This window comes from Hetaerina americana, unplaced genomic scaffold, assembly GCF_022747635.1.
Source record: "Hetaerina americana unplaced genomic scaffold, ioHetAmer1.1.p SCAF_6, whole genome shotgun sequence".
NCBI classification, from domain to species: domain Eukaryota; kingdom Metazoa; phylum Arthropoda; class Insecta; order Odonata; family Calopterygidae; genus Hetaerina; species Hetaerina americana.
This window is the reverse complement of record NW_027287205.1, coordinates 36,857,242-36,878,629: the sequence shown is the minus strand read 5'-3', so window position 1 is coordinate 36,878,629 and position 21,388 is coordinate 36,857,242. Positions and strand designations below refer to the sequence as shown.

General features: G+C 40.1%; 1 protein-coding gene across 1 annotated transcript in view; it reads left to right on the top strand.

The window, feature by feature from the left end:
* LOC139695307 (protein groucho-like) overlaps positions 1-21,388 on the top strand; it is a 777,395-nt gene that overhangs the window by 672,271 nt on the left and 83,736 nt on the right. The window contains exon 5 of the mRNA XM_071594012.1: positions 13,370-13,432. Within this exon, the coding sequence (XP_071450113.1) occupies positions 13,370-13,432 (63 nt within the window). The remainder of the gene's footprint in view (positions 1-13,369; positions 13,433-21,388) is intronic.

The following is a 21,388-nucleotide window of genomic DNA, read 5'->3' as shown; positions in this document are numbered from 1 at the left end:
GTAAGTTATAGTACTAGCTCGCGAAGCCATGATGAATAATTCAAGAAGAAAAACCGATCATATTCCGAACACTGGAGAGAAATATGAGGAAAATGGGCGGGATGTTCGTCGGAAAATTAAGAAAAAATCGGGAATGAGGAAAATTCATTAAATGTGTTCACACTCTTATAAAAATAGCAGTAACATCTATGTATGAGCACCAGTGATTAAGGTTTTTTCAAAACACAGCTGTATATGCTGGGGTAAAACTTGCTTAATTATGCCGACATTAAGAATTTACGGGAAAGACTTACTTAACTGTTAAGGAACTTAGGTGGGATTCAAGGCCACTTACCACGCACTGACGGGAGAGTAAGTTACAACCTATCACTGGTAGACTTGGGTAGAGTACGGAAGTTTGTGCCTTAAAAACTATGACAAAAATGAGAATGTGGTAATTTTCTTTCAATACAGCCTTTTTAGATGGATTTTTAAACGTATAATTTGCTAAAGACATCCGTGGTTTAGGGGCTTTTCTAAAGGTATCGTTGACGAAAATCGAAGATTCTGTTTAGCTGGTAAAAACGAGACTTAGACAGTTGATTTGAAATTACTGTAAGTATTCGAGGAACCCTTTTGTGAGCCAGTCGACATTTATTGTCAAAAGAATAGACTATATTGAATTGACCTTGTATCCTTGTAGGAAAGCTCGCTTGATCATGTTGATCTTTTCCCAATGTTTTAGATTACTTCGCTGGGAGTCAATGTTTATACTTTTATTCCCCTGAAATATTTCCTGCACTTAGCGTAACGTAACGTGATTGAAAAATTCGTTCCATGAGAAAACAAAACTCGATATACAATAACCATCCGCCCATTTTCGAGTGTTTTTTATTTCCTCAAAACTGACGGCCTCTTCAACGGAACCGCTTACCTTTTAGCCTCTTGAGATATATTCTGTGCACAACTTGAAATAGCAGTTTATATGATATTCATAGATAATCGGCTTATATATTGAGTATCGGGTGAGGGACTTGAGGGGCTTAATAAACGCTCTTGGACCTAACCAAGCCACTTAATCCACTCGACGTGAGGATTGCTCCTGGGAAACAGTGTCCATGGATTCCTTTAAGGCCTTCCGGATTACGGATGAAATTTGTTCATTTTCATGCGTTCTGGCTCCCAAATGAGATTGACATTTAGATTTTTTTTATCTAATCCCACAAGTATTGCCTAGGAATTATTGAGAGGCTTAGCCAACAGTGAGGAACAGAAATTCTGTGAATAATCATGGATAGTATTAGCGCTGCTCTAGAATACAAGTGAAGACGCTGCGGTCTATTGTCCTGAACCTATTCTACATCATCACCATTATTTTTCGTTCTTATTATGGTGAAAATATCCTACGTTTCTAAATATCAAATGATAATTCCAATATAACCTTTTTATTCCATTTTTCTGCACCTTTATTGATGTTTCTCATACCAGAAGTTCACGTATGAGTCTTCCTACAGGTATAGCCTCCACTTAAAACTTTCTAGTCAACTTCCATAGATGGATTTTTTAATGGAATCTCCATAAAAAATACTCTCACATTCGGCGACAGAAAAATTCCGTCCAAACAAACAAATTATGTATATAAGTAATTTTTTTCCGAAAAAGCTTTTTACGAAATTTGCCTTTATTTTAACCGTGTTCACGATTTTAGAGCTCTATGTCTTATTAATAGCTGCCGTATTGTAAAGAATGTGCGACTTATTACTACGGTTTCTAATGTGGTACCTCTAGTTTTAATCTTCAGAATTTAAAAAAAACCAAGAGGCACGAAACAATTTAAATTTAAAAGGATAGTAATGAGGTCACAGAAACATCTCCAAGAACGCTGTCCATTTAATTTGTTAATATTCCTTTTACTATTATAATCCTAAACCGAATCTTCTCGCACCTATTTCTTCACTTTCTCAGCTCTCCGAACCACATTAATTCCCACCTTGCACTTCGTTCAATTACCTGATGCAACCCTTAACAGTAGTATCCACCCGAATATCCGACTGGCGAGGATTATTTCACCCTCCCATCCCCCGCGCTGCGTCGCATCAAATTTCTCCCCCAGTAATTTCCGATGCCGACGTTCCACTCCCTCCGCCACGTCGCCACACACACGAACAGCTCAGCCGTCATCCCGCCCACTCACCCCCGACCGTCCACCCCAATATCCTCCCCCCCCCCACCCTCCGGCTCCACAACATCCCTCCACTTCACACAGACTCTCCCATCTTCCCGTTATGGTATTGATTCCGAGCACCTGTCTCACGCGAAACCCGCGTTAGGAATTCCTGTGTTCTCGCCGACGTAGCGTTTGACATTCGGCCGTCGGGATGGACGGGAGGACGAAGAGACGCAAAAGAAGCAGGGGTTGAAGGGAAGGGAGGACGGGGATGAACAAGGGGAAGCCTCCCCCGTCTTGGCGAAATGTTTCGGAGGGAGAGGAGAATAAACAATGCACCCGACCTCACCCCCACCCCCACCCAAAGAGCGTTGCCTCCATTCCCCCTTGCGCTCCCAATTGACGGAGCAAGGATAATGGAACATTGGACCGGACCGAAATCTCCGTAGCCCTTGGTGGAGCCACGCAGTCTAACCTACTCTAAAAACGGTATTTTCACTCGTTTTGCTCGCCGGATACATTTAAAAGCATTGAAATGAGCGAAATCCATACTTCCTTGATTGATATCTTGAAAGGTAACATTTCTGGGGGATGGAATACGACTTTTTTTCAATCATAGCTATTTACTCGATTAATAAATCTAGCCAAATTAGACTTTGTTTATTCGGGCTATGAATGTAGATATCTTCATAAGCATTCATTAATTATGAGAGAGAGAGGACTGGGTAGTTTCAGCGGTATGAAATGTATATAATTTTGTATAAAAATTAATTTACGCCAAAAAGACTGCACCTGACGTAATTATTCGGTTATACTCGTATATATAATAGATTTAATAAATATCACCCTGCATTTTGAATACTGACCGTGCATGGTCAAAACTTGTGTCCTAGTAATAATGATGCAAGTTGTCTAAATCATTATCGTTCACTCTTGAAAATGCGGCGTGAAAATTTAGGAAATTTTTCATTTTATTTTCATGAAAATGATTGTTTTTTATTTTCTTCTTCGCTTGCTAGACAAATACCATTTTAGTGATGTTTTTAAACCTTAAAACCAAGTAGTTTAATTTTTTTTAACGCTCAATTTCAAAATGAATACATTAATTTTATGAAATCTCTCGCCGATGGATATAATAGGATCGTCAGGTTAGGATTGCGCGTCACGTAGGCGTACAGGGTGGGTTACGAAGGCGATGAAATTACTTTTCTTTTACTTTATTGAACAGATTTGCACAAATTCTTCAAAGTATTGTCCTTGGACCTCTACATATTTTTCCAGCAACTCTGTAATGACCGGTACGCGCCCTGGAAGGCGTCCATCTACGTAGTAGGCAGCGTTAACTATCTTTGCTTGAGGAACAAACTCCTTATGGACCACTCCTTTATTGTCGAAGTAGACAATGAGCATTGTTTTCACTTTTGATTTGCTCATTTTTGACTTTTTGGGCTTGGAGGACTGGTCGGTGTGCCACTCAGAGCTTTGGCGTTTTGTTTCTGGGTCGTATTATTCTAAATCCCAGGTTTCATCACCTTCATGATGAGGTTGTCCAAATAATCAGGTTCATTTTCAATACGTTACAAAAGTTCACTTGAAATTTCCGCTCGGTTGGTCTTTCGTGACACGGTCTGCGCGCAGAGGTTTACAATAACTGACGTCGGGCCGCTTCCACAGCTTGGAGAGCACTGAGACCGGTTCGTGGCAAAGCTAAGCCCCCCCCCACCTACTCCAAGTGGTTGAATCCCACTCTAATTAATAAGAGTGGCGCGGGAAATTAAATTGCATTACTTTCGGAACGCACTCTCGCGCGGAGGTAATCATGTTCATTATTATCAGAAATAGGCAACCAATCAAAGTCAAATTTTCGCTGGACTACGCAAGCCACAGAGCACTGCTCTGGTCCACATATGAACTTCAAAATGGGTATACTTTTGCTCCCTTTACCTCGCGCCCATCCAACGTTTCCCCTTCCCTCCCGATCTTGAATACCGCTCGTCCTCTCCGTTCCCCTCTCATTCACTTCTTCTGTCTTTTTCGAAATTCCCCCTCGCTCTTTTTCCTAGATTGTCTTCATGTCAGCTTCTTTTATTTTCTTCATTTATCTCCCAACCCATGTCTCAAAAGCCTTAAACTTGCACTTCACTTCGTCGCCATGCTAAATTTCAATGTTTTCACGATTTTTTACGCGTATTTTTTCTTCAACATATGACAATACTCTTCTACGTATCACTTTTCTTAATGTCTTTACTACCTCGCTCATTTTTATCTAAAATACTTTCCAATGAGCAATTTTTTCTACCCGCCCCTAACTCGAGCACACCCATATTTAGTTATAATAATTAGTTTAATTTTTGTTTAACTTGACCATTTTCTTTCTTGGTCTCATTTTTTTCGCTTCATTTTGTTTTTTTCTTGTGCTGACTCTGTAATACGCGCCCAGTGGTAACAGCAATCCCTTTGTCGGTCTTACTAAAGCTCGGCCACCCGCAAATCCAGCTGAATTAATTAGCACTCCACCTACTGCCATTACTGCCTTCAGTCCTTTTCATGCCTCTCTTACCATAACCTCAGCGCATATTATGAATATTCCGGGTTTTAGGAACAAAACTGACTTGCACCTTCTTCTGTCCCTGCCTTGTTTTTTCCTAAATAAAAATCTCTTCCGCTCCTTATACCATTTGATTCTTAGGATATTATCTCTGTCGTCTTAGGATCTTCTTACATATGGCTCTACGTACGTCCATAGTCATTCTTATTTATTCGTCTTAAAAAAACTAGAATATTGAATGTCACTTAACGGTTTTATTTTATTGCTTCATGGGTCTTCAGATTACACAAAATATTTCAGAACTCATTCAATATCTCCGTTTGAGGCTTCACCATCCCCGACAATGCGTGTGATAATGAAGACTTGGATTTATAAGGAACTGACCCTTTATGACATGATTATAGTGGCGAATTGGAGAAGACCTCCCTCTTTCGAGAACACAATTGGTTTAGCTGAGGTGAGGGGTAGGCCAGAGAGAAGTAATTGAAATAGGAATATATTTTTGCAGATTGATGTCCATGATTAAGGATTGAAATATATATTTTTTTAATTCAATATATTTTGTTTTTGGTTTCTTTGTAACTTTAAACAATCCATTTTTCCTGAATAAAAGAAGTACCATGCGATGTAAGACGTCTCGGGGGAGAGAGGGGGTAGGGTTCCCTCGCTCCCCCCTCCCTGAATATACCGCTTCATTGATTTTTAGGTGTTTTTTAATTTGCATTTTAAAGTTAAGTTTCGAGGTAAAAACAGAGGAGTAATATCCGTAATCAGCGTCGTTATTTTTCGAACGCTGTTAATTAGTGATGAAAATTTGCCATCTCCGTACAATCGAGTGTTTCCGATCGTACCAATCATGAAATGCATTCACAAACGTGAGATTAGGGTTCGGCTGACAAATCTCCCAGTATTGAACTGAGACGCCGCCGGCTGACCTAAGGTCACAGACTGAGACTAGTGCCACGGATCTTACATGATACCGTTGAAGGTCCAATGCCGCCCATCGGTCATCCAAGACTTATCTCATTGGTGTTCTCGTCCGATTTACGAAGACAGCAGTGTAAAAACAAAACTTAAGCGAATATTAACATTTATTAGATTTTTAATTAAATGTAAACAGAATATGACCTTGTTGGGAAGTAAATATATTTGATCGGAGGTGATACAGCGGTCTTGTTTCCTAGGAACACAAGTTTATCTGAAGCTCCTGTCGATGTGACTTCCAGGTGTCTTCTAGAGATCTCGTCGCTATTTTTGGATGGTAACGAAACTAATTATTGTAGGGAGATTCTTCGCGTAGAGTTCGAGACGGGATTTGGAAGAGTAGAAACGCTCAGCCCCAGGATCCATCAAAAACATGTTTTGACCAATAAACTGCTGTTTATAAAATGAGAGAGATTATTCACAGAAACTGCGGGGGATACCGTAGCAATAGCTTTTAACGCAGTCATCCGCTAATGTACATTGTAATGCAAAAATTTCAAAGTGTGAAAATCATTCGCATTGACTGAGAGTCTCAAATTTCTTTGAATTTGTCAAAGGCTTAGTTTAGTTACCGCTATGTTTAAAGTTGGCATTGTGCCACGACTACGAATATCTGTGACATTGTGTGTGCGGTATTTCGTCATGACATCTTGTTCCTTCAAAGTCCCCGAAGTTTCGGAGTGTTAAAGGACGCCTCGGTAGCAAAGCTGGCGAAAGCACTAGATCGGATTCCGGTCAAGGCGAATGATTTTTACCTTTTGAAATTGTTGAATTGGATTTCTTCTGGTTCCTCCTTCAGAACTCACCGCTGGAGTCAATTCCCCACCTCCCGCACAACACTACCATCCTCCGGGTCGAATTTGAATGATCCACTGACTGTTTGCATCCCTTCAGCACCCCATACACCCCACCACCTTCTCCAATTCTCTCGCACCCAAAAAACCACCCCTCCCGGCTACCCACAAGACTTGGGAGGAGGCCCAGGTCGCTCCCATTCCTCCACCCCCCTGCCCGCTATCCCCCTCGTTCCTTGCTGCCCACAACACCCCTCCCCTCCGACTCCCTTTCCTACCCCCGCCGCCGCCAACCCAAAAACCCTCCTCCTTGCAACTGGCCACCTTACTCCCGACCAGCCCCGCAACCGCTTCGCCCACCGCTTCTCTCCCCAACATTCACGCCCGCCCCTCCTACCCCCTCGTCGTCCCCGCAAAACCAAAAACCCTCCGCCCACCCGCGCACCCCTCCCCGTTTTGTCCCCTCCCCGTTTTGTCCCCTCCCCGTCAACCACCGCCTTCCCCACTCTCACACAACACCGCACTTCCATCCCCGCTAAAACTATCCCAATCCTCCTCCTTCCTCCCAAATGCAGACACCACATACCCGCAGACCTCTGCACCGGTACACGGAGACCGAGAGAGGGAGGTAGGGACGAAGAAAGGGAGACTCAGACCCCCGACCGTTACCCTTCCTCTCCGCCTCGACCCTTACAAAAAAAATGCCTAACATCTCCCCTTCCTCTCCCCCTTCCGAAGTCCCAGGTCTCCTCCCCTCAACCCACACACATACAAACCCGGCGAACCACACCGCCGAACTCATCGCTGGCGACCGATGGAGAAATGTGCACGGGGCCTCTAGGAATTGGGCGGGAGAGGGAGGGGGGGGTCGCTGGGGTTAGGTTGGGGCTCAAGGAGGGAGTGGTTTTAGTTTAACCAGTCGACGGAAAGGGGGAGGGGGTGCCGGAAAGCTCGCGGCGGACACGGCTTAGAAGCGCGAACAGCAGGGGAACGTGGGGGAGGAGTGGAAGGGAGTGTAGAGAAGGGAAGTATTAGGGTTAGAGCGAATCCATGCTCTCTCTCTCTCCTTAAGCGCAGCACACCCCACCACCCTTCCTCGCTGTACACCACGCAGGAGAGAGCGGGGAGGAAGCGTTGCCGTCTGCAGAAGAGGCGATTCCAGGAAGCGTACGGGGGTCCCCAAGTAGGGTATTCCACAGAACGTTCTGAAAAAACCAGGGCTCACGATCAACACTTAATTAAAATTCTAGTGTCTATTTTAACGGCTGTGAAAAATATGGTCCGAGATATTTAGTTTCGATAGAACTTTTACTTCTTAAATCTTACCCTAGCCCAGCATGATATATATATATATATATATATATATATATATATATATATATATATATATATATCATATATTGCGAAATTCATCCGTATGTATTTTTCACCTATTTTCCTCATCATAATACCCAGGATTCAGTCCTGATATTGTTAATTCCCGGTTAATTGGAAAAACCTTTTTTGCCCAAATTCATATTGAATATTGAGAATGGAAATGTGCATTTATTTTTTTCTTAATTAGCCGGAATTGAAAAATGTAGAACATGAAAGCGTCTTTGTGCTTCAAGAAAGTAATCGTTAAAATTTGGTATGTAGCGTATTTTTCTTGTTTGGGCGTGGAAGCAGGGTGATAGGCGTGGATCGTAGGCTTCGGAAATTTGGCTGTCGAGATTGATGGAAAAAAGTGAAATGAGCAGGAAAGAACACAAGCGAAGAAATACTAATTGATATGGGAGGAGGGTATTGTTGGCAAAAATTCAAATGAGACAGGAAAGACGAATGCATAGCAAATTGACTGGCGATGGAATGGTGATGACTGTGATAAAGGGGAGGACGTTAGGTTGGCATCGAAGGAGGAGGATAAGGTCACTTTGGACGAAATGAAAGCACGAGAGAAGTATGCGGAATTAAAGAGGAAATACCTGTAGGTGCAATTGCATGGGCTGTGCCCATCCAAAACCTACCTCAAACGTTAGAATACTATGAAAAGAGAGAAAACGTTTATAATTTTTGGTAAATTTTGCGGGTTGAGTAAAAAATAGGTGTTACGGTTGTAATGCTGTCGTGAATTTATTTAAAGAAAGAATGTGTTAATACGTGACTTATTTCATGATAATATAATTATTTAACATTCTTCGTAAGATTGTGTACAGCCTCAGAAAATTGATGAAAAACAGCAGTATCTATTTGTAACTCTAGGTGAAATGGACAGAGAAGAAAACAAACGAGGAAGTACTTGGTATGGTGGGCGAAGAGAGGGGTTTATTGGGAGGAATCCTATGGAGGCAGGAAAAGTGGCTGAAAGGGGTATTGACCGGCAGCGGGATGTTGAAGACTGCCGAACGTTCCTTTCCTCGTTTGCCGAACATTCTCCCCTGGAGGGGAGAATGTTCGGCAAACGAGGAAAGGGAAGGAACAGGATAGGGATGTTGGATGGGATGAAGGGAGGAAGAAAGTACTCAGAGCTGAAGAGGGACCTAATGTAAAGTAGGATGTTGTGTTTCGCCACAAATTATTTAATTAGTAATTATGTCCATCCAAAAACCTACCTTAACCGGTAGATTACCTTATAATAATAATTTTGATCTAATGTCAATAAACTTTTAATGCTGAAAATAATTTGTTAGTTGCTTAAGTCAGTTAATTTCCTTCTAACTATATTGAACTTGTTTGGGTAAGAATAGTAGATGTGTCTAATGCTCGAGGAATAATGATTTTATTTACCGCTCACTAGGTAAGAACTCTCGAGAGTTGCGTAGGGGGTCATTATCACTTATAATGCGTATGTTTTCTGATTTTGTCTTACACATAAACACATCTATTTCTTTGTGGGTGCGTAGCTTAATAAGTGGCGAGTATAGTTATGTTTTATATTTTTATTCTGTCTCTTATTTTTCACGTTAGTCATTCATATTCTCCATTCATTCTATTTCAAAAAGGTGCCCTTAGGCAATGCAATTTAGTTAATGTCAATTTTTTTGTAAACTTAAGGTTAAGTCCTTGCCCTTTAACGACTGGATTGAAACAGATAAATGGTTCGACCCGTTTTGCAAATACTCTGAGTTTTTTTCCCCCAGTGATTTGGAAGAAAAATACCTCGATCCGGAAGTTGGAGAGAACTCCGGGATCATTTTCAAATTCCGGAAGTTTCCTGGCAAATCCAGAAGAGGTGGAAACCCTAGCGAGGAGGGGGAGGAAGTTGTGAGGGTCTAGAAACAATGGGCGGGGAGAGAAAGAGGCAAGTGGGGGGCCTCTTGCGGCGGCAATAATATTAACAATGAATTTTCACTCCCCTACCCCTGACCGCTGACTCCAGCGCTGCACCGCAGAAGAAAATTAGCGAGGAGGCCCGGGGCGTCCCGGCTACATTTTTGTGGACTTTTTCTTTTTCTGTCCTTGCTGGATTTTTTTATTTCACTTTCGTCACCTTCACACACACCCCCGCCGTAATTAGTGAAAACTATGAACAAAATGGATGTGATATTTTTGAAAGGTATCTTCCCACTTCAAAAGCGTGATGAGCGCATTAGAAAATTAAAAAAAAAGAACACGATGAATGAGAATCAATTTAGCACAAAACAATTACTATGCAGTTTATGAGATATAGGAATGTTTAAATGAGAAAAAAATTAGGCATTATTTGGTGGAAGGAACTATTAATAGAGAAAAAATTATTGCAATTTCCACATCTTGTGCGACTACTTTATTCTTTATTAATAGGAACGCTAAGTTAAACATTAAAATTATAGGACATAAAATATATTGGATGGAACCTATTAGATAGTAATTTTGACCAAGTTGGTAAAAGTGGCATAGGAAGATATAGGAAGAAGAATTTCGTTAGGCTAAGGTTTAATAAGGATGAGGAAACTGACTACGAGGACATCGAGTAATGATGTCAATAAAAGAAACCAGTTAAAACTTTGATATGGAGGGTGTTGTTGTATGGCTCGGAAACTTGGTCGTTGAGGGAGGATAGCATGCCTAGGCTGGAGACTTTTGAAATGTGTGTGTGGAGAAATATGTAAAAAGTAAATATGACGGAAACCAATACGGAAAAAAGAAGTACTAGGCAGATAAGAGGAAGAGAGAAGGAGGATTTTTTTGTATGGCTCGGAAACTTGGTCGTTGAGGGAGAATCCCATGCTTTGGCTGGAGAATTTTAAATGTGTGTGTGGAGAAATATGTAAAAAGTAAATATGACGGAAAGGAATATGGAAAAAAGAAGTACTAGGCTGATAAGAGGAAGAGAGAAGAATGCTGTTTGAAGATTGCAGAACGAGTGGACGCTGGGAATATTAATTGGCGGCGGATATCTGAAGACTTTTGAAAGAGGGGAGCGTATTGTGCGAACGAGGTGGAGGGTGGAAAATCCGTAATGGGCACGTCGGACGGAATGAAGGGAGGTATAAAATTCGAGAAATTAAAAAATGAATTATTGTGTGTAATGTAAAATGTAACATATCGTATGCAGTGTGAGGCAGGGAATGAGGTTTGATAGTTTTTACTTCTTGTATCCATCAAAAGACTACTTTGGACGGTACATGGAGACCACCGTTAATGGATAAAGTTTCCAAGGCAACTATTTCTCATGTTGGTATTCGACGGAGATGTCCCACATTAACATCAAATTAATCTTGCATTGAGGCAGGGGGAGGGTTAAAGTCTGTTGTACGGGCTATTTCTTTCTTCTCTCCTGAGTCAGGATTGCGGACCGCCGGGATATGTACGGCCCCCTCTGTCCGGCGACCAATTCCTTTCCTTTCGGGTGATAAGGTGATGATGGTTGGGTTGATTCACCTTTTCTCTCCGTGTGGTTGTGTCGCACGGAATACAGCCAGTCACGGCGCAGCATCCATTCTCAGTTCGCCGAGGGCCTAATAATGCAATCGACGGTGTTTTGGAAGGAAGGAAGGATAAGAGTTTTTCGTCAAAGCGGTTGCCATCAACACGAGCGCTCTATCAAATATATGCAACACTCTAAATGCAGTGTAGTTTCTCGGATGAGTGTATACAATCAAAAATAGAGACGCCCAGGCGCCATTTCATAGAATATACCGTTATACCGGTAATTTGTATGGTCGTACGTTTGTATGTACTGGTAGTATCTTATAATATGTGCAATTCAAACGTAAACTGAAGTAGTTTTAAGAAAAAACGTTATATATCTTTGTTACTTCATTTTACATAGGCGGATGCATTACCCTCATATACATTCGAATGAACAATCACCGCTACTCCTGTAATTCTGCCTCCCTCTCTTCTCTTCCTATCCCTTCAAACGCAAATTCCTACAACCTTTCCTTCGATCAGTGTTTCTCCCTAAAAATCCTAGAATCCCTACCCAATTCAGCCACCGATATGGGGGTGAGAACTCGTGAATCCGCATATATACTAGCTTTCCGTTCTTTTAAAATTCCCACCCTTGACCGCCATCTTTAATTCCTTTCCCAGCATACCCTGTGCCTCTTCCCATGCTTCCAAAAGAGCCTTCAAAACCTACAGCTACGTTGTAGAACCCTATCACATTAACTACGATCTTATGTGTACATATAATTAAAAAATAGTTCAATGGCTAATGACCAAAAACTCCCATCCCACACGCTCTTTGGCGGATGGCAGGGTACATCCACGTCTACACAAAAACCCTCAAGCCGTCGCGAGGGCTTGTAATGGGATGTGTTAAGACATCGACAAATACAATGCAACAATTTCAGAGTGTAAAAATCATTCGCCTTGACTGGTATTCGAACTCAGATCCCTCAATATCTGGTCGAGTGCTTTAGCCACTTAAGCTACCGAGGCGTTCTATTAAACTCTGAAATTTTGGGGCTTTTAAAGGAACTAGATGTTGTGACGAAATGCCGTACATACACGCTGGGATCTGGGTTCGAATCCCACTCAAGGCGAATGATTTTTACACTGAAATTGTTGCATTGAAATGCACATTAGCGGATGACTCCGTTAAAAGTTACTGTTGCGGCATCTCCCGCAGTTTCTTTGGAATTTGTCAAAGTATAAACACCATAAATTTTAAAAGTTGGCTATAACCTCGTGGACTGTGGCGCGTCGCGCATGAATACGAATGCCTGCGACATTGTATGTATGGCATTTCGTCACAACATCTAGTTCCTTTAAAAGCCCCAAAATTTCAGAGTTTAACAGGAAGCCTCGGTAGCTTAAGTGGCTAAAGCACTTGACCGGATATTGAGGGATCTGGGTTCGAATCCCTGTAAAGGCGAATGATTTTTACACTCTGAAATTGTTGCATTGAAATGCACATTAGCGGATGACTCCGTCAAAAATTACTGTTGCGGCATCTCCCACAGTTTCTTTGGAACACATCGACAAATGTTAATTTATGCATAAATATCAATTCGTACTCTAACATAGATATACTTACGTACACCTGCAGGGCAAGATGTAATTGTGATGCATGTAATCAGCACTCAATGCTTTTGAAAAAGTGGTAGAGAGATTTTTTTCATTCAATATTAATAATAGGAACTTTCTTTCGAAAACCATGTCTCTTACGAATGCGATTCTTATACATTAATCCACTCTAGGGTGTGTTGCGGTGTCTAAATTAGCGGCATTAGTTTCAATTTTAGCATGATTTTCAGCTTTTTTTAAGAAAATATGTTTTACATTTATTTGTGTGTATATGTGCATTTCTATGAAAAAATGGATCCTACTTACAGGTTTTCTATATCCGCTACTGGTTTAAATCCTTAAAAACTTGATTTATATGTATTTGATTCGTTGAAAATGTTGATAACGACTTGTTTTCTTAGTTATTCCGGGAGTGAAATACAGCATGAAGTAATCTCTTGTTTCTTTCATTTCCTCTTGCAGACGGAGATAGCCAAGCGCCTGAATACCATCATAGCACAAGTGTTGCCTTTCCTCGCTCAGGAGGTGAGTTCTCCCTGTCCCACAGCGGCTTTTGCATCGCAATGCATTCCCCTGATATTCCTTCCAAGCCCCCCCCCACCTCCCCCGTACCCTCGACATCTCACCCTCCCTCACTCGCCCCATAGGAGTCACTCGCCCACCACCCTTCCCGCCCGTTTCATTTCCTTCGAACGAGCGCCCTACATCTCCCTCTCCACCCTTACCACCACCCATAAGCCCCCACCCCCATCTCATTCCCTCTCTACCTCATCCCTCCACCGACATCATCGCACTCCGCTGCGACCACTGGCACTGCCGTTGTTCCATTTTGCCGCTCGCGGCGCTACCGTCCCGCGATCCATGTGCGCGCTTATTATGTGTTTTCGAGAGTGTGCGCTATTTTCCCTTCATTCTCCCAGTTCTCTCGCAAGTTGAGTTTGCGACTGAAGACGGTGAGGGCAGTGCGATCGCGGGCGTGGGAAAGGGGTTCGGATCCCGGAAGAGAGGTGTAATGAGAATTTTAAGTCTTTCACGGCATGGCGTCAAATTATGGTCTCCTTCCATAATTTTTCTTATTTAATATTTTTTACGACCACAAGTTATTCCCATTACTAAAAAAGCTAATTTCATTAGCACTTCAATTTTTAAAAAGATCCCTCAAATTTAAGCGGTACGAACTTGTCAATTTAAATACATGCATCAATTTAAAATGTACCTTAATTGCAAGGGGACTTAAATTGTGTTGTGGCTTCCCATCCAGAGGGCCCGCCTTCGAATCCCGACGGTGGCTGAATAATTCAGAGGTATCCCGATCCCTACCTGTGGTACTTTGTGGAGAGCACTTCAAGTGGAATGCGCTGTCCGTCGGGTCGGGTGTTAAATTGGGTGATACTTTTGGTGTCTTTCATTGAGAGTAGGCTTATGCCAACTATGGGTTTCTCTACATTCCGTGAGATTCCCTTCTCAAGCAAATTACCCAGCCAGTTCCAATGACGCAATTGATTTGAGAGATAGTTCAGGCCGACACTTGTGGAAATCCATCTCGACTCCAGATTTCAGTCCAGATGATGCTACAGTTTAGCGAAACTAGTTCAAAGTAATAAGTTCTTTCCTATGGAAACGCAAAATCTTTTTTACTCTTCCCTCGTGAAACGCAATCGACCTTAGCAGCACCACACCTCTTCTGATTAACAACCGCTGCTACTAACGTTATAATTACCAGTAAAGGAAAGTATTTTCATTGTAACCACGGAAAATTATCTAAAGCTTAATATCTTCTTCTTCTTACAAATCTAATTTTTTGCGCCTTCTTCTTCGGAAGAGGCACGTACGCCCCAAGGCAGGGAACATTTACACTTTTACATCAATGAATTTACCCCGTATAATGTTTGCCTGAAGGTTCGTTGATCGATTTACGCACTAGCATCATTTGCACACACGATGGTGTAAGCGAGACTGGATGGCCTATCGGACGGGTAAATCTAGGCCGGATAGCACACTTTATGGAGTGCCTACTGTAGCCGTCAAATGGAGACGCTGTAGTGTACATATGCGGTGAAGGAAAAAGGAAAAGTGAGATACGAGACTATTGGACTAGAATATATATTATATTATAGAATTCTTCCGTCCATTAAACTCAAAAGTTTCTACTAGCCGGGAAGGTAGAAATTATCCCCAAAAATTTTTAATAAGAATTTTTTCATGAAAAGTTTCAAAGAGTGAAAAAATATCTTTCAAGCGTGTTTTTCGATTGAAAATCGTTTTTTTCGAAAAAAATTTATTTCGAAAATAAATCACTGTAACATGAACTCCAATGTAATAATTGATTCAGTATTATCGTAACCATAGTGCAGCATATAGACTAGCTGTCCGCGAGAATAAAATCGTTAACACGCGGAGGAAATATCACACCAATAAATTTTTTGTGCCATTTATTTTTCCATTATTAAACAAGTCAAATTTTCATTTCATATTGGTAATTTGGAGCTTTCACAACCTTTTTTTAGAAATGTTAAATTTGTAGAAAATTTCATTTACGATACAAAGATACGGTAGCATATCTTAGTCGCAAAGTGTTTTTCCGATCAATAGAAGAAATGCGGGAAGATCTTTTATGTGAAACGAATGGCGTCGGAGTATTCCCATTTGGATATCTCGGAATGCTGTCACAGAACACACTCAACCTATCCGCAGCGTCCCTCCTCGTGAATTAGCCTCCCTCTGTTTATCCACGTATCGATTACGGATAAGTGCTCGGAAACAGGCACGAGAGCTCATGGCATGGTTCTTCGCAAGGTTTGCTTTTGGCCAGAAGTATGTCCAATATTGAATTCATTCTCAATCGAGAAAATTAAATCTTGGGGTCGGGGAAGGAATTTCTAATGTTGATGCGTCTCCATAGGTTAAAATCTTTAGGTATGCGGCTTTCCAAAGAGCGCTTGGAGCGGTTTCGGTCAGCCGTAATTACTCCTTGCTACCTCGTTATAAATCTCACTGTTCTTCTTAGCCGTTTGAATTTTCGTTGTATGCGCAGCCTTTTTGCGATCCTAATTGAGGATTAGGTACTCATTGAACGAGTGTTTTCTTTGTGAAAATCAACCACTTCAGCGTAGTGACATTGATTTTTAGTCGCTGCTTCTTAAAAACGTTTTAATAAGTAATAATAGTGTTAGTTAAATTTCAATACTAGCCTTTCGTGAAATGTAAGAAACTCTAGTCATTTCCCTATTGAAATTGTTGTTCTTTAGCGAAGTGTTTCTACCTTTGCCTCCACCTTTAAAAACTTTATATATATATACATATATATATATATATATATATATATATATATATATATATATATATATTTATACACACACATATATATAGATATACATACCTATATATGTATATATATTATATATATGTAAATATGTAGAATATATATTTATTTATTTATTTATATATATACATACACACATATATATACACGCGCACACACATATGCATCCTTAATGGCACGTTATTAATAAACGGAACGTTTTCAAGTGGAAAAATACTAAAATCTTGATTTTTTTTTTTAATGAAATAATTAAATGTGCCCCCCATCTTGACTGACACCGTTATTCTGATAATAATCTATACTTCGTACATCACAGAAGTAGCTGCATCAGGAACTAATTTTGTGACTTTTTTTAATCATAAATTATGAAACTATCGTATTGATTTAATTCACGACTTTGTTTGGACATATGATGCATTTCTACACGTTTCACCATTAGGTTCAAAGGAAAATTAGTAAGGTTTTTAACCTAGTCACCTCCCCTTATATTCTATTGAACTTTAATGACAACCTGCTCATCTACGTACACGCTTTATGACCGTAACGGGTAATTTTGTTACTCCAAAAGTATTTCCTTTTAAATATCTTGCCTAATGAAGTTCGTGTTTTCTTTGGTGCCCGTCTTGTATACATATACAAAAAAAATACACGCGAATAACCCTTTGGGAAATATTGGCTAATGCCATCGAATTTTCCATTTCTCAAATAAGAATAATATGATTGAAAACCTTAAGTTACCCAGCGCGAGTGTTATTACGAGTTTCGTTCAGCATCTAAATCGAAATACACTTATGAATTACGTAGAAATACGCATATGTAAAAATTACTACAAGCACATACCATAACAATTTTTTGCTTTTCCAGACCGGACGTTACTATTTTAAGATACACAAAACTTTAAGAAGCTATATATGTGATTGTTGAGGATTATGGTGATGTGATATTTAAGTGTGAATATCATCAGTATAAATAATGTTTCAGCGTCCTTATGGCAATCTGTAATTGGAGAGTCAAACTCCTGGGACAATAATTTTCTCTCTCTGAGATTACATGTAAAAGTATACCTTTCAAGCCGAAGAAGAGGCGGGGGTTATAGGGTATTTTGGTAAGCTTGGTTTTAGAGGCCAGGAAGGAGGGCATTAGGAAAGACTGAGATTTCATCATTAACTTTAAATAAATATTGCTTATTAAAATTTTAAGTCGTTCAAGCGATTCCGCCTTTTGTGTTATATTGTTGTGATCACGACAGAGCCGGAACTGTAAATGTCAGCGAATGGGGAAAAGTAGCATGTGACTACCCCTTGAAAACAAATTCCCTCCACGCTAACATACTTTTGTTTGTCTAGACCAATACTGGAGACGGATATAATGAATATTAACAGTTCTATCTAATCATCACTGGAATTTTTATCATCATGTTGAAAGAATCTTTTAGACAAGAAGTAATAATTGGTAATTAAGAAGAAAATGGTACTAGGCACATTTTTCTTTGAGGGCGACTGTTACACATCGCTCCATTAAGATATTTCTACTGTACCAAAAAATACCAGGTTTTCTTCTTCCATCATATTGCGCTTTCTCGCTTGGTCAAGTTGCTCGTGATAATTCAAAAAATCGCTAAGCAGTCCATTCAACTTCTAAGTCACCGGGGACGTTCGGCCGCAGTTATTCCCCATCCCTCCCCAGATCCGGTATTGGGTCATGAACTACAACTATACTTGCAAAAAAGGGGGTTTTCTTATATCATTGTGATGAATCTAGTTTCCTTTAAGACTTCGTGGGCTTTCGATTGCGTTTTACTCACGTTAAGTCTGATGGTATTGTAATATCCAGGTATTTATTAAGTCCGCTATCTTTATTTCCAACCCTCTCAGTATACAGATGTAAGAGTGACGGTATTTCTTTCCCCAGAAAAACATTGATATTATGTCTCTTTTTTTATCTAGGTAAAGAAATTCAGCTCGTGATCCCAAGCAAAAATATTTTTACTTAGTATATAGTTGTAGACAGAGAAGAAAACAAACGAGGAAGTACTTGGCATGGTGGGCGAGGACAGGGGTTTGTTGAGAGAAATCCTATGGAGGCAGGAAAAATGGATGAAGGGGGTATTGACCGGCAGCGGGATGTTGAAGACTGTAATTGAGGGGAGAATGTTAGGCAAACGAGGAAAGGGAAGGAACAGGATAGGGATGTTGGACGGAATGAAGGGAGGAAGAAAGTACTCAGAGCTGAAGAGGGACCTGATGTAGAGTAGGATGTTGTGTTTTGCTAGGGGTCACAAATTATTTAATTAGTAATTATGTCCTTCCAAAAACCTACCTTAACCGGTAGATTACCTAACAACAATAATAATAACATAGTTGTAGATCGCTTGGTAGTCGAAGTTTCTACACGTATGGTTCCTTTAATATTAGCAGATAATGTTGAGACAAAACCCAATTTCATTACTAGCATAAGTATATTAGTTCTTAGTCAGTAATTCCGTATTGTTTTAGAGGGGCGGTTTAACTGGAAAGGAACCTTCTTTGTGCTGCACCTACAAATACGCATTGCAGAATTTCTGGAGTGCCAGAATCCAATTCATAAATGGGAAATATCTGACATTATTTCTTAAATTCCTAGCTAATGGTTTTCTGCAAATTAATTTGCATCAGTTAGAAATTTCGGCGTCGAGCCAGTAAAATATCGCCTGGAATTATTGATTCATACATAGCCGTGTATCAGTTTTACACCTCAAAAAAAATATCTTTAAAATTTTAAATTTTACCAATACAATTACCTTTTCGAATCTCTTAGCGTGGATTGGTTGAGCTAAAAACTCAGTCGGCAGAAAAAAGAAAGAAATTCGGCTGAAATATGCTTTTTCGCCCGAAGTAATTTATTAACTGGAAACTTTGATCGTCCAATATTAGCCATTTTCATCAGTCATGGCATTAACTCAAACGTAGCTGTGATAGATGGGTCGATTAACTTCTGAAATTTCGATTAAAGTGTGGAATTATGGACAGTTTATGTTTCCATGGCATTAACTGTAAATTCTCCGGTGATTTTAATTTAATGAACTTATTCCGCATAAAAATGCCATATAATAGAAGCTTTTAAAAAAATATATAATCCCTTGAGAAACAGAAGAAATTGTTAAAACGATGAATGATTGGGAACACTTAAAACAATTGAATGGAATCTTACCATTGGAAGAATATTCTTTTAATTTGAATTGAAAATAGTTAATGCTTTAATTCCTGTTATACACAAAATAATTGGGAATAACAAATTTCCTGTAAATGTGCATAGAAAGTACACCATTCTAACGCGTCTGAATTCTTTCCCATAAGTGTATTCATATAACGTGTGAATAAAGTTAGTTAATTTGTGTATTTAAATTTTGGAAAACCTACCGCTACATATATTTTATCAGAATGAAAGAAACAGTGAAGGTGATAAAACTTTGAAAAAGTGACCTATCGATATAAGCGTTATCGTTTCAGGTACAATGGTCATTATTTCGAAGTAATTATTAAAAAAAATATGTAAGTGCCTATTGCTAGGCTATTCGTAAAGATGTCTGGGATTTAAATGATCACATGGGTGGTTCATCGATTGATTCCTTCTTCTAGTTGAAATTAAATATTCCTAAGTAAAATAATTTTTTAAGCTATAAATTATTCTTTTGACCAATACGCAAACCAATTCCGCGAATATTTGACCGATTAGTCCAAGGTATTAGCGTAAATCATGTGTTGGCTAAAATAAAGGGTCGGGTTGGGGTCACCTCCAGGTTTTCATACAAGTAACACAATTATGTTAACGGCATATTTAACTTGATGTAAATGAGAAAATGGTAAGGTGATCTACACCAGATGATGACTTTATTTATCATCTCATGATGGATGAATTTGTCAAGTTGAAATCTGGTTTATTCTAATAATGTTTCCTCTGAAATTCTTGTTAATGTTACGTAGTACCGTTTCACCGAGTCACGCCCGTCAATGTTGCAGTGACGTTATGCTCTTATATTTTGCGGTGATTCAGATGATAAAAGTTTGCTAATTTTAAGAAGGTTGATTCAATACTATGACCGCGGATATAAAATATATATATATATATACACATATATTCACATATATGTACATATATATATATATATATATATATATTTTTTTTTAAGTAATCTACCGGTTAAGGTAGGTTTTTGGACTGACACAACTACCAAACAAATATTTTATTACTCCTAACAAAACACAAAATCAATCATCCTACTCTATATCAGGTCCCTCTTCATCTCTGAGTACTTCCTTCCTCCTTTCATCCCGTCCAACAACCCTATCCTGTTCCTTCCCTTTCCTCTTTTGCCCAACATTCTACCCTCTATCACAGTCTTCAACATCCCACTGCCGGTCAACACCCCCTTCATCCACTTTTCCTGCCTCCATAGGATTGCTCCCAACAAACCCCTCTCTTCGCCAACCATACCAAGTACTTCCTCATTTGTTTTCTTCTCTGTCCATTTCACCTTCTCCATTCTTCTCCACACCCACATTTCAAAAGCCTCCAATCTACGTCTATCCTCCTGCTTCAATGACCACGTTTCCGCTCCGTACATAGCTACGCTCCATATCAAAGTTTTTACGAGTCTTTTCTTAACATCCTTACTCAAAGTCCCTGTCATCAACTCCCTCCTCCTCGTGAAAGCCTCTTTGCCTAGCGCAATTCTTCTCCTTACGTCCCTGCTACTTTGACCGTGTTGGTCCAAAACACTACCGAGATACGTAAACTGTTCTACCTGCTCTAGCTTTTGCCCTCCTATTTTAATGTTAAGCTTGGCCTTTTTCTTTCTAGAAAATCGCATAACCTTTGTTTTATTAATATTGATTCTCATCCCATACCTGTCGCACTGAATTTCCAATTCACTAAGCAATGCTTGCAGCCCCTTGGCTGACTGACAAACTAAAGCTTGGTCATCAGCAAACCTAACTGATTTTACGAATTCCCCGCCCACTTTCATTCCTACTTCGAGTTCTTCCCATGCCTCTTTGATCATTTCTTCTGCGTACAGGTTGAACAGCAACGGTGATAATGGGCAACCCTGCCTTACACCCCTTCCTAACACTGCCCATCCTGACTCCCCGTTTCCCACTCTCACCTGAGCAGTCTGAGAC